A 22,365-nucleotide genomic window follows, 5' to 3' on the forward strand; every position below is an offset into this window, starting at 1 on the left:
AAATTGCATATATTTAACTTGAATATCCTCACGATAATTAACAGCTGTTCAGTTTGCCCTGGTACTGCACTGATACCATTTCTGTGCTATTGAGTACTCATGTGACATGAGTAATCATTTCAGGTCATGCCTGTCTCTATGCTTACGGATTTACATAGGTACATTCTGCACATTGAGATACCCTGACCAGTAGACGCTGGACTTCTAGGCAAATAACTGTAGGCAAAGCTGATAGTGCTGCTGACATCTAAGGTTACCTGACATTTATTATAAGATCCTGTTTTCAGTTGCTTATAGGTAGGGCTCGGTGTCTATCATGGAGGTCGCAGAAGTCGCGGATTCCGTGACTTCTACAGGGACCAGTGTGGGTGACCCAAGGGCCGCCCAAGCAGCTGGCTCCGGGGCCAGCTCCTCAGGTGGCCCCGGAGACGGCCACACCAGCTGCTGCTCCGGAGGCCCCAGGCAGCGGTCCCCGGGTGTCTGGCCAGAGCAGCCACAGTCTGATGGCCCCGGCAGCTGGTGCCGCTGGCCCTCTGTGCCCCCACCAGCAGCGTCCCCCTAGTGTCCCGTACCCCCCCCCCCCCAGATTTAATCACAGGTATTTTTAGTATAAGTCATGGACAGATCATGGGCAATAAACTCGTGGCCCGTAACCTGTCCATGACTTATACTAAAAATACTCGTGACTAAATCGTAGCCTTACTTTGCCAAACGGTAACCATTCAGTCTGAAATTTTCCATGCCAGTGTCCACTTTAGTCAGACATTTATTTATTTTATTTTATTTATTTTAAGTTTCAGCTAAAATGGTAAATCTGTTTCGGGGAATGAGATTGGGGGAAAATACATTGTTTTGCCCATGTTGAAAAATATATAGCCATTTTGTAAAGGAAATTCTAGCACCTCCTGTGGTTTGGAGCAGGAACTTGAAATTTGGCAGAGGTTATGGCCTTGTGAGGACTGTGCTTCTTGCCATCCCTGAGAAAATCTGCTCAAATTTGTCCTAGTTATAAGCATTTGAAAAAATCAGTAAGTTCAGACATGTTCAGTAGAGACTTGCTAGAGCTTTCAGAGTAGCAGCCGTGTCAGTCTGTATACACAAAAAGAAAAGGAGTACTTTGTGGCACCTTCGAAATGAAGCAATTTATCTGGGCATAAGCTTTCGTGAACTACAGCTCACTTCATCGGACGCATTCAGTGGAAAATACAGTGGGGAGATTTATATACATAGAGAACATGAAACAATGGAATTAATTTGCAAACTGGATACAATTAACTTAGGCTTGAATAGAGACTGGGAGTTGATGGGTCATTACACAAAGTAAAACTATTTTCCCATGTTTATTTCCCTCCACTGTTCCTCAGACATTCTTGTCAACTGCTGGAAATGGCCCACCTTGATTATCACTATACAAGGTCCCTCCCCCCCTCCTGCTGGTAATAGTTCCCCTTAAGTGATCACTCTCCTTACAGTGTGTATGGTAACACCTATTGTTTCATGTTCTCTGTGTATATAAATCTCCGCACTGTATTTTCCACTGAATGCATCCCATGAAGTGAATTGTAGCTCACGAAAGCTTATGCGCAGATAAATTGGTTAGTCTCTAAGGTGCCACAAGTACTCCTTTTCTTTTTGCTAGAGCTTTGCAGCTTAATTCCCTGAAGATTCTATCCACACTGGGCATGTTTCAGTCCAGTGCTGCAGAGGACTAAGCAGAACTTCCTTGTAGTTGAAATTCCCAGCAGTTCCAGACTGTGGTGGGTCCAGACACAGAAAATGAGAGCAGAGAGCTTGTCTCTTCTCTGCTCTTAATGCCCCACTTTTGTTCATACCCAGTCAGCAAAGAAGAGGAAGCCACCTGATTCGAACTGAGAGGGGACCAGAGCCAGTGAGGGAGAGAGTAGATTTAGGAGCCTGGGAAGACCCACACTGGAGGTTAGCAGGAGTTGAAGAGGGGAACTGGAAACCAAAGGATGAGACACTTACTGGCTGGACAAGGAGACTGAGTATCAGTGGGTCAGGAGGAAGGGGAGCCAGATCTTACAGGGAGCCAAGGTGCAGGGAGTGGCTGGACAAGGAGCTGGAACTGGGGGAGGCACTGAGAGATTGGATGAGGCATCTGGGGAAGGGAGACTGGGACTCAGTCAGTGAGGATGAGGAACAAGTAGGTTATTGAGACTGGGGAGAGGGAGAGAAAATGCACAGAAAAGTCTGTGCCTACTAGCGTACAGTCCACTACAGAGCTTGAAATGAAACCCACAATCGCTTAATCTTACTGATCCTCTGCAGTCAGTAAGTATCTGCGAAATCCTCTGGCAAAGTCTCAGCCCTTTCTACTGCTGGTGCATATAGAGGATTACAACCTGTTACTCCTGTCAGTTACGCCATTAGCACAAGAGCCAACCTCTGTGTGGTAGATCTAAAAATTCCAACCCTGCTGATGTCCCTTGTGGGTGTCAATATAATAACACACAATGGCGTGCTTTTTTGAAGAAAGGAAATAGTACATTAAGAATGCAAAGTCAAGTGCTCAGAAGTTAGGAAATGCCAGAGCTAAGGTTGCCTGGGAAACCTTAATTTACCCCTTTGTGCTGATACATTATGATACAGTTTTTAGTTACATGATCACATAGTCTCTCTTCCACAGGAGTGCTGTTTCATTCAGTGCACAGCATATCCCTGGCAATGGGATGTATACCCATTGCAAGTGCTGGGACGGGCAGGCCTAAGCTCAGAGTTGTACAGGGAAGAGTCAGTTGTCTGAAGGAATCACGGTCTCATTTGTTGCAAAAGGTGTAAGGTGAATGAGGCGGGGGTTGCAGGAAGAGAAAGGATGGGCAAGTAGTTAAGGCAGTTGAATGTTGCTCTGTGCAATTGAATTCTGTACCTGCCACTGTCACAGAATTCCTGTGTGATGCTATAGGCAAGTCACTTAAACCAAATTTTTCATAGGTAGCCACTAGCTGTGTGTTCCTCATTTTCTGGGTGCCTTACACCTACTGTGGGTGTCTGATTTTTCAGGAGTGCTGAGCACTCATACCGGTAACTAAAGACAGTGGGAGTTATGCTTTGCCTGTTCCATAATACTACATACCCTGAAAAATCATGTTTTCAGTGTCTCAGATTGGATGCCCCAAATTAGCACGTGATAGGCATGGAATTGCTCTCTTCCCCATCCCCGGTGTCCTTGCTATATATTAACCTATGAATGCTGATGTGTAATAGTTTTACTGACATTGATGTGAACTGGTCACTGAGATGTGGTTACTGTATAGCTGTGGCGGTTGGTTAGAATTTTCTCTCTGAGTATATTGATCTAGCTTAATAGGAGGCTGTGGGAAAAGCAAGCAGGAAAGCAACTTAGAGCTAAATAAGGACACCTTAGTATGCACTTGAAAGACAGCGAGGCAAGCGGTTAGCTTCAGTAATTGTCTCCAAGGCGTTGCAAACCTGGTATCTCCCAGTGTCCAGCACAGAGACTAAAAGAACACTAAAAGGTTAAAAAGCACTCCTAAGGGAGTCTAGGAGGGAGGCTGGGTTACTTGTCAGCTACTGTATCTAGAGAGAGAAGAGGCTCTGTGGAGGGTGTCTAAAGAAGTGGGGCCAGGGAATGGTAAGCCTTAAGGAAAAGCTAGATGTGTGTACAGTCTGCTTTATTGGTTTTAAGAGATCTTTTTGCTGAAATGCCTTTGATCTAAAAATAAATAATACTTCACTTTAAGGAAGCTGTCTGGTCACCGTATTGATCACTGTCATTGGTCTCAGAAGGGATAAAACTGCAAGTTCTGAGCCTAGGTCACGCCTGCTGAGGTGATAGGTTAATTCCAGGTGACTGCAACCCAAGGCCCAATCTGGATGTGGGGGAATTTATGTGATGAGTTCTCCCCCACCCCAATGGAGGTAACGGCTTGATCCTGAGACGGATAGATTAGGAGCAGTGTTCCCTCTAATTTTTATGTCCATGTGCGGAAGTCCTGTGTGGTGGGGGTGGGGCTGAGGGGTTGGGAGTGTGGGAGGGGGCTCAGGGCACAGGGTTGGGTGCTGTGAGTGGTGAGGGCTCTGGGGTGGGGCTGGGGATGAGGGGTACGGGAGAGGGCTCGGGACTAGGGCAGAGGGTTGGGGTGCAGGCTCTGGGGTGGGACTGCAGATATGGGGGTTGTGGTGCAGGCTGTCCCAGGGCTGCAGTGGGAGGAGAGGACTCCCTGCAACCCAGCAGGTGGGGCTGGGTGAGAGGTGCCTCTCCCCAGCCACCGCAGCTCCAGCAGGGCTGGACTGCGGGAGGGTCTCCTCTCGCCGGCGGGGCCGGGCCAGACTTGGGGAGGGGCTCCTCTTCCCCACTTGCCTGCGCTGCCCTTGAGAGCCTGCTGCACGGCTTACAGGGAACACAAATCAGGAGGTGTCAGAGGCGCAGTTTGCCCAGGAACTGTGACATAGTGTATACGTTTTACTTTCGTGTCTCTGTGCCTCCCTTTCCCCATCTGTAAAACGGGGATAGCATCTCCCTCATCTCATGGGGCGTTGGGAAAATAAATCAGTGTTCGCAAAGTGCTGAGACTCTAGGGATGAGCATGAGAGAAAATCCTGTGAGGAAACTAACAATTCTGTATTTGACACTAGTGTGCCCACTACTGAAATACCGTGTTCAGTTCTGGTGTCTACGCTTCAAGAAAGATGCTGAAAAATTGCAGAGGGTTCAGAGAAAAGCCATGGGAATGATTAAAGGACTGGAAACTAGGCCTGGCAGTGAGACTGAAGGAACTCACTATATTCTGCTTCCCAAATAGAAGGTTAAGGGGTGATTTGATTTCTGTATTTAAGAACCTGCATTGGGAACACAAATTTGATGCAGGGCTCTTCAATATAGCAGCATGGCCCCACAGTGTGGTTCTGTGCGGTTTTAGCTGTAGAGCGCTCTAATGTGCTTCACTCATAACTGCCCCATATAGATCCTGCTGGTGAGAACGAAAAGATACCTAGTGTGTGTTAATATAGTCCTACAGGACTACATTCAATACAAACTAGGTATCTTTTCATTCATGCTCTACATAGGTCTACCCAGGGCAATTACAGCACCACACACTAGGGAGCTGTACACTTCACACCCTCATAGACCACACTGCAGTGCTCTCTAGACAAGCCCTTAAAAATATGCTCTAGTTCAACCACAACTGTTGGACGTGAGGCAGAAATTAATTCATGGAAGTCCAACTGCCTGCATGATGCAGGAGATTAGACTAGATCACGGGTCTCAAACTCAGTTTACCTTAGGGCCATTGCCAGTCCTCAGATCCTCCCAGCGGGCCAATACTGTCACTGAAGATGGTGTTCAGAAAAGAAAACGTTTATATTGTATTTTTTATTTCGAATTTCTTAGAAATAATAAAATTGTCATTGAACTTTATACGATTCTTCACCTGCCAGAGAGTGTTTAGTGTTTGCCAGGCACCTGGCAATGCTTCAGTTCTGTCAGTTTGTTGATGTTTGGCCTCAGTGACTGGTCCGTTGAAACCTTCAAGATTGCAGCAAGGTGGGCATCAGATAGGTGTTCGGTATGTTGACTTGTTTATATTCATTGTGGGGGAAGAAGTGACTCTGCCTTCATGGCGGACTCTGCCCCATGACTAGTGATGGTATCTCTGTTCCTCTCCCGCAATCAATGGGAGCTGCAGGGGGCAGCGCCTGCCTCAGACAGCCGGCAGCATGGCTGCATGGGTCTCGCCGCCACGGGACGCAGTGGGGAGGTTCATGGGCTGGGACTCTGAGACCCTTGGACTAGATGAACACGAAGGTCTCTTCTGGCCATAAAAATCCGAATCTCTGAATTCCTTATTTACTGCCCACTATTCAGACCCTGATCTGGAGACAGAAGTAATATAACATCCATACTCCTATTTGAAATTCCCCTGTTTCTGCATCCAAGGATAGCATTAGCCCTTCTGACCACAGTGTCGCACTGGAAGCCCATGGTTAGCTAGGTATCCGCAATGATCCCTACGTCTTTTTCAGAGTCACTGCTTTCCAGGATAGGACCCCTCCCCTCCTTTGTATGGCTTCATTGTTTGTTCCTCAATGTATGATCTTACATTATGGCAAGGTTGAAATGCATATATTGTTGGATTATACCCAATTTGCCACGCAATCCAGATTACTCTTTATCAGTGGCATGTCGTCTTCATTATTTACCACTCCCACAATCTGTGTCATCTGCAACTTTATTGATTTTGTTTTCTTCCAGGTCATAAATAAAAATATTAAATAACATAGGGCCACGAACTGATCCGTATGGGACTTCAAGAGACACACACCCATTCGATGATTCCTTATTTATAATTACATTTTGAGACGTTTGTGCCATGCTGACTTTGTATGTTATAGTTTCTTAATCAAAATGTTGTGCAGAACCAAATCCAATGCCTTGTAGAAGTCTTAAGTGTAACATCAACCAAACTTGTAATCCTATCAAAATGATAGTTTGACAAGATCTGTTTTACATAAACTCATGTTGATTGGCACTAATTGTATTATTCTCTTCTAATTCTTTATTTATAATTACCCAGGTCATCCCATTTATCCTTTTAAAATATTGGTACATTAGCTTTTTCACAGTCCTTTCGAGCTTCCCTAGTATTGCAAGACTTACTGAAAATTAACATTAATAGTCCACAGAGTTTCTTGGGGTAGCTCTTTTAAAACTCTTGGATGCAAGTTATCCAAATTTGCTGACTTAAAGATGTCTAACTTTGGTAGCTGCTATTTAACATCCTCGTTAGTTACAGCTGAAATGGAAAATATTTTATTGTGGCAGGTACATCTGGCTTTTTTCCAAATTCAAAACAAAAATATTTATTGAACCCTTCGCCTTTTCTGCATTATTATCAATAGCTCTACCATTTCCATCTAATAATGGACCAGTGCCATTCTCAGGGTTCCTTTTGTTTCTCTTGTGCTTTTAAAAAGAACAACCAAACAAAAGCAAAAAACCCCCACCTCTTTCTTACTGTCCTTAACTCTGCTGGCCATAGATTTTCTGTGTTCTTTTGTACCCCTTAACAATTTTCTATAATTTTTAACTTCTAATTTATATTAATTGCGATCAAATTCCCCCCTCCCCCCCCCCTTTTTTTTTTTGTCTTACAGATATAATTTGTATTATTGCTGCTCTCACTTCCCTTAGCCAAGAAGTTTTCTGGGCACCTAGCAAAATGTTCTTAAACAGTTCCCATTTATCATTCACATTTGTCATTCTTATTTTTCTGTTTAAACATGGATTCAGCAGGAGGCAGAGATGTATGGAGGCAGGAGAAAATAGTGAAATAGTTAAGTATCAGGGGGTAGCCATGTTAGTCTGTATCCACAAAAACAACAAGGAGTCTGGGAAATAGTTTGCACAGAAAAATATTAATTGTATTTTCTACTATTTGAGTTGTTTCAGAGTAACAGCCATGTTAGTCTGTATTCACAAAAAGAAAGGGAGTACTTGTGGCACCTTAGAGACTAACCAATTTATTAGAGCATAAGCTTTCGTGAGCTACAGCTCACTTCATCAGATGCATATCGTGGAAACTGCAGCAGACTTTATATATACACACAGAGAATATGAAACAATACCTCCTCCCACCCCACTGTCCTGCTGGTAATAGCTTATCTAAAGTGATTATCAGGTGGGCCATTTCCAGCACAAATCCAGGTTTTCTCACCCTCCACCCCCCCGCCCCCCCCACAAATTCACTCTCCTGCTGGTGATAGCCCATCCAAAGTGACAACTCTTTACACAATGTGCATGACAATCAAGTTGGGCTATTTCCTGCACAAATCCAGGTTTTCTCACATCCCCCCCCACCCCCACACACACACAAACTCACTCTCCTGCTGGTAATAGCTCATCCAAACTGACCACTCTTCAAGTTTTTACTATTTGAGTGCTTGACTTGGCAACCTGAATGAGTTTGTGTGTGTCCTCGCCCATGCGTGTGGATGCAATTTTATATATATATTGTAATCCCTTCAGGGCAGATGGTGTCCCCACCCAGGTTCTGAGCTAGGGAGAAAAGGAATGCAATCATCCCCTAGGCTCCGGTGTGGCATAGAGCTGTACCGCAGCTGCTGTTACTACCTTGAGGCTGCAGTAGCTGCTTTTCTCACTGTCTGCAGTTCCAACAAGGGATGCAGCCAGCTTTTCCACATCACTTTTGATGCCCTGGTCCTTCTCCATTCTAGGAGCCTTTCGAGAAAGGATCACCGAGGAGCTGCGATTCTGTAGCACGCTTTGAGTGTAAATCTCCTATGCAGGTTCCCAGTATCCAACAGTATCCCACTCCACGTACAGCTCTACTCTCAAGGCTCTTCCTCCCTTCCCACTTTTTCTGTGGGCATGGAAGATGAGCACAAGGCTTGCCTCTTAGGCAGCAATCTGATGAATAACTGCACGCACTCGCTCCAGCAGTAAGCACTCTTCCTGTTGTGTATATTTGTATTGCACATTGGAACAACTGTGTAAACCTGATTGCGTTGTATTTTAAAAAGGTGTATTTTTAGCACATGGTGAACAATATCCTAGTGTAAACAACAAAAGTTTGTAGCTTTAATTTGTGGTAGTTGGTCAAGGTAAACCTGAACTCCCCATTATAGTTTCCTTCAGCCAGCTAACATATTAAAACTAACAAACTGCCTTGTCTACACTAGGGTTTTAGGATGTGTTAAGACACACCTCTTTTCCTAGTAAAGGCAAGGCTATAGATTGGGAATAGTTTTCTAAGAGCAGCGGAGAACTGATTGCTTGAGACATATTTTAGGGTGTGATTTTCGCCAGTGGAGTGTGTTGGCCTGCATTTGATCCCAATGAAGTCCATGGCTTTTGCAGGCTTGAAAAGAATCTGGCTTACTCTGCTGTAGCAGGATCTTCTCCCCCGCACGGATAGTAGTAGTTAGGATGTATGTGTGACAGAAATCAAGGGGATGTGACTGAGTACAGGGTGTGGATCTGCTGAATTAAATGGCACTGATTTTACACAGTCATTCTTCTGACCATAGAAGCACTTTGAGTCTGGTTTAATTGAGTGCCTAGGTCTTCTGCAGTTTCCACAGTATGCATCCGATGAAGTGAGCTGTAGCTCTCGAAAGCTTATTCTCAAATTGGTGAGTCTCTAAGGTGCCACAAGTACTCCTTTTCTTTTTAGGGCACCAGTGTAGCCTTACAAAAGTAACTACATTGCACTTCCATTTCACAATAGTAATACTTTTAAAAGAAGGCATGAAAAACAGTGAACTGAGAGAATGACCACTGGCTATCTGTACAGAAGCAATGAAGAGCTAATAATGGAATTTAATCCTCAGAGAAGAAAAACAATGGGCAGATCTATATTACTGCTTAAGTCGATTTTAACTTGCATCACTCAGGTTTGAAAGAAGAACAGCCCCTAGAGCGATGCAAGTTACAGCTATCTAAGCACTGTCCACACCGGGGCTATGTTGGCGGGAGACGCTCTCACTCCAGGATAGCTTTCCGCCTCTCACAGAGATGGAGTAGTTCTGCTTACGGGAGAACACTCTCCCATCGGCATAGAGCATCTTCGCCAGACGCGCTACAGTGGTGCAGCTGCGCCGATGTAGAGCTGTCCAATGGGTACAAGACGTTGGAAATATATCTTATTTATACTAAAGCGACGTCAAACTCATCTGCCTGATTTGCAGACACAATTGTAATAATGCTCATTAGGTGTGTAGTAGTTGTACTTCACTTTTGAAAGTCTGGGTCTTAGTGTGATAATTAAAAGGAATACCTCCAGTGAGAGAAATGGAGACTGTTTACTTCTCCATTATTTCCAGATATCTGCAGACTTAGGAAGCCAGCTCTACATCAGTTTCCTCCTTTTCACATTTGGAATCTTTCCTTTGCACCCTTGTGAACTAGAAAACTGTTTCCTTTTTAAAAGGAAAACCACCCTCCCCCCCCCCCCCCCCCCGAATCTGACATAGGGGCCAGTTGCATATCTTAAGTAAGAAAAGCTTATTCTGAAGAGCAGGTATTTTACACTGGTGAATTAAAGAAAGGACAGTACTGTGACACTGGATTTGGAGTACACACAATAGCTTTTTAAAGAATTCTGGACCAACTGCTTTGAATTGAGAAAAGCATTTTGCAATATGAATGAATGGCCTAACTGAAGACTGAAATAGACGTTGTTTTAATACAAACCCAATCTCTCATCTCTCCTTTCATTTCTTCACTCTTGCCCTTTTACCATCCATCTCCACCTTGCAAAAATTCTCCCTCCCCTAACTCACAAAATGAATGAGTAAAGTAACCTCTGTACCCTAACATACTGCTTTTAAACAGGTAGGAATGTTTTGTTTTTTGTTATTTAATTAACTTTTCAGGGAGCTGCTTAAGCTGATGCTTAAATTCTACCCTTTGTCACCCTTTAAGAAGGAGATACTTTTTTTTTTTCCAAATAAACCCCCTGAGGATTGATGACTGTAATTTCAGCATAAATAATACTCTGAAGTTGGGACTTCATTTGGTCCATGTGCCCTGATGAAAGCCAGCCTGCCAAAACATTGGCCATTTATTTATTAACATTCTCTAGAACGACAATAAGGAGAGAGTATTTTTTATCCAAGTATCAGGTTTGCCTGAACACACAGTGAGAAAACCCTTCCATGTACTGTTGAAAGTTCTGCAAGAACCAGGAGTCTAAAGTCAAATAGTTGAACCAAAAGACTCAATTTCTCTCTGCTCGTGCTGGGACTTGGCTGAAAAATCTAATTGTTATAGAGCAGCTTTCATGCTGAGCTCAAACCTGCCAAGTACTACACACTTTGGAGAAATATTTTTACACGCACACACGCGCACACACACCCCACTTAATGCACATATAATCTGACTTGCACATTTTCAAGTGAAAATAAGCAGCCTTTACAGAGTGACCTGTTGGTTTATTTAAAATTCTGCTTTTTTGAGAGATGCCAAGAGTTGGGGAGAGACAGAATACAGATCAACTGCATATTTCTTCCATTTCAAAAACAGCTGAGATGGTCAGAACACACTGTGGCAACACAAGTATCTTGAAAACTGCTAAACAGGACCTGCTTTGCATCTGGGTAGCTGGACTCTCGCCAGCATTAAGTGCAGTAAAGAGGCAAGGCAATTTGCAGTCATGTTAAGAAATCTTAACTCCCGGTGTCTCAGCAGTTAAATAAACTGTTCAGATTGTCATTAAGGAGTTCAGAGAATCCAGGTCATTGGTGTATAATCAAAGCCATTTTATTAATAAATAAATAAATAAAAATTTAAAAAAAAAAAGCTTTTTGTATATCCAGTTCACCACATCGTCTCTAGTTTTAAGACAAATCTGTTTAAATACATCATTCTCAAGTTTACACCTTTGTTCCAATGTGCAATACAAATATACACAGTGGGAAAAGTGGTCACCACTGAAGAGAGCAAGTGATGATCAGGCCTAACAGACTTTTTCATATTTGTTACACAGAGGTGAGGAGTCAAAATATCCAAACTGGTGAATGACCCATACACCACTCCCAGGGTTATTGAAAACTTCCCTCAAATAGAATTTGTGGGCTTGAAAAATTTACCAGACTCAATAGAATAATTATCAGCTATTTTTAAAAGGCAGGCCTTAAGGCTAGGCGACCACACGCTGTTCTGAAGAGTAAGCAGCACATTTCATAAAGTTTGGTCAGTAGATAGCAACAGCTACTCTTACTGATACATCTCACATGTATGGAGGCTGTCAAAATTGACTTAATTAGGGCATGGTTTAAACAGGGTAGTTTTGGTTTCAAGTCCAACTTGCGAAAACAAACAAACATGACATCATGTAACCAAAATATTCTAAGTCTTTTACAGTTGTGCATGTTTTTCTTCATCTGTCCCTTTTTGTTTCTGACTTCTCTCATTGTCTCCCTCTTGCCTTCTCACTTCCTTTCTTTCCTTCTCTGTAGGCACTGATGTTCTTTACATCGGCCCAGTGAAAGGTGAGCCCCACCTCATTAGACTTTTGTCCCTGTCCCCTGTGGTTTCTTTGGCTGTCTCCTTATTTTCCTACTCTTCTAAACTTTGACTTTCAAAATGCGTAAGCAACACATTATCTACTTTTATTGTCTCCAGTAATACCCCCAACGTGCTAGGTGCTGTAGAAACATAAGAAGGCACAGTTCATACCTCTAAGGGTGGATTTCTAAGTATTTTCACATGGGTTAAATGTAAAGTGAACTTTTGATCTGTCTTGTTTATCAAGGATAGTTAAAATAGGTTAGCTTTTCATAGGAAAACAAGCATTGCAGTGTCCGTTTTTTGTGTTTTGTTCTTTTTAAGTCTCAGGATTTTTAAAATCTATTTACTGTATTTGTTTTGCATCGAGCGTACAGAATTTGAACACAAGCTGACTTCACATGTTTGTTCCTGTTCTGTTAGGAAGCATATATTCAAGTCCGGGACTTTATAGCAAAACAATGACGCCCACCTATGATTCTCACGATGGAAGCCCTCTGTCCCCAACTTCTGCTTGGTTTGGAGATAGTGCTTTATCAGAAGGGAATCCTGGTATACTTGCTGTCAGCCAGCCAATTACATCCCCAGAAATCTTAGCAAAAATGTACAAGCCACAAGCACTTCTTGATAAAGCTAAGATCAACCAAGGGTGAGTTAAAGACATATATTAAAAACTTAAACTGCATTCTTAAAATGGTTACGAAGTCTCAACCAGACCCTTTTTTGTTATCTGTTGTTGACAACTTGCAGATGGCTGGATTCGTCAAGATCGCTCATGGAACAAGATGTGAAAGAAAATGAGGCCTTACTGCTCCGGTTCAAGTACTACAATTTTTTTGACTTGAATCCAAAGGTACTGAGTTATTTCTGTCTTGTACATATGGCCAAACGTTCAAAAAGTGGAGATCAGTGTCTGCACTCAGAATGCCTGCATGCCCATTTGTATGGGCTACTGCTCAGCTGCCCATCTGTGAAAATGCGATCCTGTGTCTTTCAAATGATAAATACACTGTATGTTTGTTTACACATCAAGACTCTGCTAAATGAATAAAAGCAGGTGGTTGCCTGAGCCTCTGTTAAGGGAATTCTGGTTGTTTCAATGTCGAAGTGGTTTAGCATTTAAATTTCAAGTAGAAATTTGGATGTAAAAATAAGTCGAGTGATGTTTGTTCTCTTTTTAATTAGATATGTTTGAAGTGTAAAGGGCCCCAGGCCTTCTTTTGCAGGTGCTTTATGTGTGTGTGGTGTGTGTTTGTGTTTCACTATAGTACGATGCAATCAGAATCAACCAGCTTTATGAGCAATCTAAATGGGCTATTCTTTTAGAAGAAATAGAATGTACGGAAGAAGAAATGATGATGTTTGCAGCGTTACAGGTAAGAGACGGACCCTTTTTTTTTAATTGAACTCCATTGCAATTTTGTAGCCTTCTGTAGGCTTTAAATCAAGGGGTGGATTGAAACTAAAATTCCCTTCAACTAGTTCAATAAAAGCCTTGCTTTATCTTTGTCAGGAAGCTGAACTTTCTGTTCTAGTGAAACTTGGCTTGTTTCCTATTCTCTAGTGTTTACTTAAACTTTTTAGGTAATTTAAATATTTGCTTCTTGTTACTTCACATGAAAAGGAATTTAGATTATTTTCCCCAAAGATGTATGTATCTATCTTGACTCTTTTTTTTTTTTTTTTTTTTTGCTTTTTAAAAAAAAAATACAAATAAGTACATTAGGTTACTGAACTGTATGTTTCTGGCTCTTTGCCCCTAGAACAGCTGATGATGATCTGTGGGTTTCCCAGAACTATTTATCTGTTGTGCAGAATATTATGTGCAAATTTGGCATCGGTAATACATGTGGTGAATGCTTTTACCATTCATTTCCATAAGACTGGTTGTAAACTGTGTCTAAGGGTGGTCCCAAGTATATCTGGCAGCCAGGTTGCTTCTCTCCTCCACCATGCAGAAACATCTCTGGCCTAGCAGATCCAGGGCTGTATGGATTTCAACCCGTGGCAGTCATTTTTGAAGGGGGGGAAAAAGAGAGAAAGCAAGAATGTAAAAATTTGTTCTCCAGTTTTCCTATAAGAGCAACCCAAGGTGCATGATGTTTGACATCCACTGTGACATCAAGAGTTTCAGCTTTGTAGATTTAATTGTGGTATGGCTGTGGCAATTATATCTTCTCTGGATTATAATACTTAGTCACAAGTTTCTGCCTTCAAAAATACTTATTGAATGAACACCAGAGAAAATAGCTCTCCCCTGGAAAGATCATTTCTATTTTAGGGTTTTATACTGCTGCCCATTACCCTAGTGCCTGCAGCATAAAATAGATTGGCAGTAGCAAAATCCCTAGTGGACTTCATGGAATTTCTGGCTCTCGTTCTTCCTCAGGTTATAGAAGGCTCTGTTTGGGGGTGTAGGTTTTTTGGGGTTTTTTGTTTGTTTTTTCTGGTGAGGTAAAAGAGGGAGCAGATCATGCTTTGAATGCCATTCTGCTTATGATTAAAAAAAGGGTTTATCAAATAGATTTTGCAACATTTCCTGAAGCTGGTTAGACTCTGGATTTTTCTGTACTCCTTTGGAAGTTCATTCCACAGCCAGATCCCCTCAGCTGAGATGCTTTGTGTGCTTTTAGCTGGACACTCTGATCTTTATTGACCCAGAGGCGCACAACCTTCTTGGAGCACCATAGCTGGAGATGCAGTCTCTAATGTAGCTGATCCATTAACTTCTTTGAAGAATTGCTTCTAGTGTTGTAGATTTGTTGTAGATCTGAATGTTGTTTCTATGCCACTGTCTTTAAGGAGCATGAATACTTTTCTGAATGTGCACAATGCTGCTTTTATTGCAAGGCAATACATAGAAGGAATTTAGATAGTAGCAGTTGCTGAAATGGCAATCCCAGCCATTTTATTTGTTATAATGAAGTGTATTTGCAATACAAACACTGGTATAGTGTGGGTAGATGGCAAATACATAGAAGACCTAGACTTTGCTGCTGATATTGTGCAACTGAATGACGTCCCTCAAAAAATTACACAGACGATATGGCAAAAATACCAGGCCAAGTAGGACTCAAAACTAGTTATGCTAAAACAAACATCCTTGAAACCTGGCATCAAGCAGTAATATCAAAGTAGAAGACAAAAATATCGAGAAAGTAGAACAGTTTACATACCTGGGCAGCATCATATTGACTAATGGAGACCTCAAGAAGGAAGTGACATCAAGGATGGGAAAGGCATCCCCAGCATTTATTAGACTCCGTGAGATATGGAAATCAAAGATATACAGTGCTCAAACAAAACCGAGGATTTTTAATGTAAACATAATCTCAGTGCTAGCATATGGCTGAGAGAGCTGGAGATCTACCAAAATATTAGACACTTAACTAGATGCCTTCAAAAATAAGTGCCTAGAAAAGATGATGGGCACTGGTTGGAAAGACTTAGTCGCCAATGGAGAGAGCTGAGAAATCACCAACCATCAGCTCATCAGGAATTGCAGGATGTATTTGAGGCATGCACTGTGGATGCCAACCCACAGATTCCCCAGGAGGCTGGCAAGTGGAAACCAACTGATGTGAAGAAACGAGGATGCTGAAGAGAAAACTAAGAACCCTAGCAGGGAGGACAGAACAGTTGATCTCTCAACACCCTAGAGCAGATGGAAGCAGCTGCAAGTGACAGAGGAAGGGAAGAGACTAGTTTCTACCCTGTGCCCCAATATTGGTGGGGGAAGGATGTAATAATGTGATAAGACCAGCCATTTGCATTTCAAGTTGGCATTTCCCATTGCACCTTTCTGGTATAGAATGAGTAACTGGCTAAACTTTGTTGTAGCCTAAAATAGATTATTAGGTTTGTCGTTTGGGGTTTTTGGTTATTTCTGTCCTGCAAAATCTAAAGAAGACTATAACAAGAGTTGAGATATGCCTATGTCTACCCTGAGTACAACTCTGGTTTGTGACTAGGTCATGCTCGGACCCTATTACAAAAGCCATGTTTGAGGTGTCTGCACAGCAGCCTTTTCACAACAGTCACCTGTCAGCTGGGCTTGCACGTTCAGTTACCATACAGTCGAGCTGAGCTTTCCCCAGAATAAACTAGGACAAGCAATCTGGTAGCCATCCTGTGCTGCCTGGGAGATAGAGCTCCCAGAATTCACAGAGCAGCACCAGCATCACTTGAGGCAGTGCGTTCCGAGATGTTCTGTCACATGGAAAGCTAGAAGGGATGAGGATCAGCCAAACTAGTTTCACTAGCACCATACAGCAAAATGTGTAACCATAAAACAGAGAGCTGTCTGCCACATGTTAACCATGTTGTCTGGACCCAAACCTGTGTAGAGCCAACTATGTCATTCACGTATTCTAAACTGAGTAGGGAAGGATGGGTTTGTGATTAAGGCCCTGGATTGAGACTCAAATCTGGGTTCAGTTTCTGACTCTCATGCTTTCCCTGTGATCCTGGCCAAGTCACTTCGGGTGGAATTTTCAAAAGCACTTAGCATTGGCCTAACTCTGCTCCCATTGAAGTTAATGGTAAATCTCCTATTGACTGCAGTGGGAGCTGAGCTAGGCCAACGCGGAGCATGCTTTAGAAATCCCACCCATGAGTTCTATGCTTCAGGCCTCCATTTGTAAATTCTGTTGTATGGGTGATAGAATGAAGCCTGTTTATGTAACTGGCTAGTCCATTGTTTGCCCAGTAGAGTCTATACTACAAGCACAATTGCAGTTTTAATAATGTTTTAATGTTTTAAATGGGAGCATAGAGCAATACTATAGCTGTATTATCTTCTGGTTACTTTAATATAGAACAGCATAGCACTCATCTAAAATGGATTGCCAGCCTCTTCTCCAGTGTTGTTGCTGTGGTCATTCAAAGTGTGATCCCGGGGGATACCATATTGTACCATGGCTTTCTTTTTGGTTTTTCCTTACAGCTATTTAAGTGGGTGACAATGAATGTGACAATAGTGAGATTTCTGCTTGGTCAGATAGATGTTCTATGATTCTGTTAAATTAAAGTACAGTGTATTTAAAATCAACAGGGTCTCTAACTTGTGTTTCAGTACCACATCAACAAACTATCAATCATGTCATCAGAAAATCATTTGAACAACAGTGACAAAGAAGTTGATGAAGTTGATGCTGCCCTGTCTGATTTGGAAATTACTTTAGAAGGTGGTAAAACATCAACGATTCTGGTAAGAGTTAATGACTTCTTAAAGTTTAAATAAATGCTTGTGATCAGGCAGACTTAAGTGGTACTATAGTAAGTTTGCTGATGAAGCAACCTTCCTTCTTTGATCCCTTCTTATTTGTCTCCTCTGCACTAAATAGGCCTAATATTTTTAATCGCTCCTCAGGTGGAAATTTTTTCCATTCCTCTGATCATTTTTGCTGTCCTTCCCTGGACACTGTTTCTGCTGTATTGGGTATAAGAAGGGTTGATTAAAACTAAGCATAGGGTTGCCAAGTAGTATGAAGGCCCGCTAGTGGGGATAGTATTTTTGGCATTGTGCTCTAGCCCTTAATGCAATATAATACTCCTTGACCAACACTGTTATTGAGCAGATGATTTCACTGTGCTGTTCAGTTACCTCCTTTCTCTGTCCTGAGTATTTACAGTTAATTTAGAACCCATTGACACGCATCAGTAGATCAAATTGTTTGTTCTAATATGTATCCTTTCACACTGAATGTTACCTGCCATAATGTTGCCCAATCAGCTAGCATATAAAGATCCTCCTGTAGAAATGAAGTATAACAATATATTTGTGGCTATAGCAACAAACTGAGGCATGAAGATTATTAGATTCTAATCTAGTATGAACCACAGGTTGCCTCTGTGACCACAAGTGAGTCACACTGGCTTCCTTAAGTTTACACTGCTGGGTGAAGTATGGCCTCACTAAAACTTGAGCCATTATACATGGGAAATACAACAGTGTCAAGGAAAACTCAGATTAAATTTTGATTTAATTAATTTCTGTTTCTTGTACTTGCTTAGAAAATACTCAGTTCTGAATGGTTTCAGAGTAGCAGCTGTGTTAGTCTCTATTTGCAAAAAGAAAAGGAGTACTAGTGGCACCTTAGAGACTAACCAATTTATTAATTTAATAAATTTAATAAATTGGTTAGTCTCTAAGGTGCCACTAGTACTCCTTTTTCTTTTTTCAGTTCTGAATATATTTAGTTTTTCTTCCACTATTCCTTAATTAGTGGACAAAGCTTTACGGTGTCAAAAATAGCCACCATGTTTCTTCACATGTAACTTTCACAACAAGTAATGGTGAAAATATCATTTGGTTAGTGTTTTTGGCCTTAAGTAGCTTAATATATTTCAGGGTTGTTTTCCTATATCACATGTTTGTTTGTATTACCGTAGCACCTAGGAGCCCTAGTCAACCAGGACTAGTTTCAAATGATAAAACTTCTAAAACACAGTACTATTGTAGTACTTGGCTCTTCCATAGAATAGAACTGTGAAAGAAGAGTTAAGGCCAAATACCAACCTTGAAAGGTTTCGGTATCTTCAGTCAGTGGAGCATCACGCACTTTATGCTGGCTCTGAATTCACTTGTTTATGTTCTAACCTTTTCAAGGCATAAAAGACCAAAATCTTCAAATTTGGGTTTTTTCTCTTTTAGCAGCCATCTTAAGTATATTTTTAAACTATTTATAGTGTATCTTTTTGAAATTAATGTGGATCTTTTGCTTGCTAAAATATCATTATTGATAACAGAGCTTTAGAAGTATTAACTTGTGCTGCTTCTGATGGATGTACAGTGGGAAGAAGGAAAGCCACTATTTATGTAGGATCTAGACCATTTTCAATAGGAGGAATCTTCATATTTCAGTGCCACGAAACGTCATATTGAGGAGCCTACCCTGCCAGATAAGAATGAAGAAATTTAGAAATGGCACATTGGTTGAGACTGTCCATTTCAGTGTCCACCTCAGGATGAATATTTTGTTTGTTTTTTTGTGACTCCATAGATATGTTCTAGGAGTATAGTCCAGTGTGACAATACTGAAAGATTTTGCCATTTTAGACCATTGGGAAGCAATTAAACAACCCCTTGTGATATTTTAAAGCAGCATCTTTTTGGGGGGCTCGGGTTCAAGGGAAAAGCCGTGAAGTCGTAAAGAACCTGCGCTTCTTCTCAAACACCAGGCCAGTCTTAAACTACTTCTGGGGGGGGGGGGGGGGGTGTGTGTGTGTGTGTGGGTGTGTGTGCAGAATCAACTCCAGAACTTCAAGTGCAGTACGGACCTTTTAAAAACCTATATTAATGAGTCAGTTGTCTCCTGCTACTTGTGTGTTGAGTAAAGAGTTTCAAAACAGCACTTCTTTGGAGTGAATTTTCTTCTCTTTCTCAGTCTGTGAAATAAACTGTATTCTAATAAAGTAGTCTGTGATCTGTGAGCCCTTGACATTTGACAATGAAGTTTTATCAAGCTTTTCCCCCCTCGTAACTGAGGAAATTGCGTGGCATTATCCTATAAACTGAATCACTGTCCCCAGTGCCTTGTTTTTGGATCCTCCCATCCTAGAACTGAGTCTTGTATCTGGCAGACAAATCAAATGAATGATGTTTTATTTTCAGGGTGACATCACTTCAATTCCTGAGCTTGCCGACTACATTAAAGTGTTCAAGTAAGTACTGATGGGAAGAGGCGCTTGTGAAACTAATGTCAATGAATAATTAATGACAGTACTGCATAATTCCCTTTCTGCTCTGCTGTCTGGATTCGTTGCTGCATGCTACTGCTTGGGTTTGTGTGATGTGAAATGTCTTCTAACACATTGACTTCATAGTTGCAGTCTAGCTAAAATACCCTGGTGCTCTAGATATTAAAACTTCCTGTTTGTTTCCACTTTATTTTGCACCTATTCTATACACTGGCCACTTAACGTTATTTAAAGGACTCAGCTGTAGCTTTACTACATTTTCTAGTACACTGATTCAGTTCTTCAGATGTATAAGAATTTCATTGCTCCATGCCCCTCCCCACCCTCCCACCCATACCCCTCCGGAGTTGCGGGAGGGGACATGCTTTGGCTACACTTCACCATTAGCTGGTGCTGAAATGTTTATATTATGTTGTTATGCTAGGAAGTTAATCAAGCAATCCTAAAATTAGAACTGTCATGAAACTAGAAACCTTACTCAAGTGCTTTTCTTGGTTTGAGAGACTAGATGAATAACAAACAAGTGTCCTTCTAATCTGCCTGTTCTCTTCTGGCTGCCAAAAGGAGCAGGTCTGAGTTAACTGCAATGCTCTTCCGGCTCATGTACTGCTTTTTTTAGTTATAAATTGGCTCATGGTATGTGGAAACTGGGAATAGTCATGTTTGAATCTTGACTAAATATTCTGGCAGTCATGGGCATCTCTTGCAATTGAGTGTGCATCATGTTAGGGAGATGATGAAAGTTCTGGAATCTGTGCATAGATCTCAATGAGACTTCATGGGTTAGGAACAGAAGAAAAGCAACTGCATGAGAACAGGGTTGTAATTAACCTTTATTTTGTAATGGTTTGTCTTCTTGAACCGTAGCCTGTCATTTGTTTACTGAAAGTTTTTTTTGTCCATCTTGTAAGGCATGTTTATCAGGTTAGCTATAGTACTTGACTCAGTCTGGGTCTCTGTGGTATATTTTGATTGCTACAGCACAGTTTCAGAGCTAGTGTGTCTATCCATCTGTGTGAATTCTTTTTAAAAGAGAGAGGCTTAGTTTTTGATACGGTTTGACATAATTAATTGTTAATAAAGGCATAACTTGGGAAGCTAGCTGATTAGCTAACTAGAGTTGTGGGACTAACATCATTTATCTTTTGGAAGGTGTTAGACTCACTAGACTCTCTTGGATCCATGTACCTAAGGAAAGAGGAGGTGAATATTTAAATTGAATTTTTAATATACAGAAAGGTTAAACAAATCTAAAAAATCTATAAGGCAAAGCACTGGGTGCTCTAGGATCCTAAATTCTCCAGACCTTGCTATAATCATCATCTTTGTCTTTGCTTGAGCTACAGCATCTGCTTCATCTGTTGCTGCAGTTTGGACGAACTGGGGCTTTGTTCTGTTTCTTTAGCCTTCCACCAAAGAAAAAGCCAAGTGTGTCTGAGGTGCTGAGAATGGCTTCAGCTCAAGCTGCCACTACTCAACAGGCAGCAGATGATCTAGATTGAAACCAAGGTGTGTTCCTATAGGCATCTGGTTTCCTAAAGAGAATATCTTAACTGTAAAGGACTCGACTCACCTATAAAGAGACTAGAGTGTATTGTGAGAACTTTTTTTTAAAATGGGGCCAGGCAGTATGTTATAAGAAACGCATTTAAATGACTGTGTGTATAAATTGGCCCAATCTTGGATGGGACATGTCCTTTGCATTCTTCGGGCATGTTTTAGAGTGTAGAAGTTGCTATACTAATTCATGAAAGAAACACTGTTGTCCCTGGGGCTTGAGAGACTTACCTCACACCTACCAGCATGATGACTAAGCTTAGTAGCCAAAGTGCCCTGCCTTGCCCCTTGCAGGTTAAAATGAGGGTTGCAAAGGAAAATGTGGATCAAGACACACAGACAAATGATGGAAAAACTTGCTCGCTCTTCTTCTCTGGCTAGAGGCTGAACATCTTTAAATGAAAACTGGGGGAGTCATGGCAGCAAACTTTTTGAAACTGAGCCTTCCTTCCCACAACCACATACAGGGCTATTGTGATATCTTAGAACTTTAGGATGGAGAAAACTGATGAAGGCAAAATGAGTGAGACCAGACATCTGCTCATCCCAAAACCAACACTTCATTTAAAAGTTTCATTTCACTAACTTCGTTTAAACTTCACTTGAACTTCATTTCACTAACTTCATTTAAAAGCTGGGCCTTTGGCTCTATTTTTCTCCCCCACCTCCTGACTTCCTCCTAACCCTTCCCCCACATTTCCAGGCTTCCTCCAGTACCAAGGACTTCTCTCTCCCTACAGTCTTTAGACTGGACAGGAGGAGTCAGTTGTTTTCCTGCTGTTTCCTGGGCATTTCCTCTTTACATTTCACATGCTGGGAATTAAGCCTTGGACTACACTGTTCATTGAGCCCCATAGTGCTCTCTACCCTTAAAATGGAGGAAGCAGGGCAAGCAGAGAAGTAGCCAGTGACCCGTGGGAGGGTCACGAAGGGTCGAGTGGCCCCCCGCAGCAGCCAGCCCCAGCCCGAGAGAGGGAGGGGCAGGGCCAAAGCCTCTTCCAGCCACACTCCCTGGTGCAGCACAGCATCCTGGATGACTGGGAGAGCACCTGGCTGTGGCAGTAGCAGGCTGCCCCCCGCCCAGGCTTAGCTTCTTG

At 42.0% G+C, this 22,365-nt stretch overlaps 1 protein-coding gene across 6 annotated transcripts in view; it reads left to right on the forward strand.

Moving 5' to 3' along the window:
- FERMT2 (FERM domain containing kindlin 2) overlaps nt 1-22,365 on the forward strand; it is a 100,585-nt gene that overhangs the window by 66,436 nt on the left and 11,784 nt on the right. For 4 of the 6 annotated variants that reach the window (XM_073350112.2, XM_073350106.2, XM_073350108.1 and 1 more), the window contains exons 5-10: nt 11,962-11,994; nt 12,434-12,659; nt 12,761-12,863; nt 13,279-13,386; nt 17,085-17,219; nt 19,626-19,675. In XM_073350112.2, the coding sequence (XP_073206213.1) occupies nt 11,962-11,994; nt 12,434-12,659; nt 12,761-12,863; nt 13,279-13,386; nt 17,085-17,219; nt 19,626-19,675 (655 nt within the window). The remainder of the gene's footprint in view (nt 1-11,961; nt 11,995-12,433; nt 12,660-12,760; nt 12,864-13,278; nt 13,387-17,084; nt 17,220-19,625; nt 19,676-22,365) is intronic. The other 2 variants (XM_073350109.1, XM_073350110.1) reach the window with 1 other exon arrangement.

This window comes from Lepidochelys kempii, chromosome 6 (genome assembly GCF_965140285.1).
Source record: "Lepidochelys kempii isolate rLepKem1 chromosome 6, rLepKem1.hap1, whole genome shotgun sequence".
Classification (NCBI taxonomy): Eukaryota; Metazoa; Chordata; order Testudines; family Cheloniidae; genus Lepidochelys; species Lepidochelys kempii.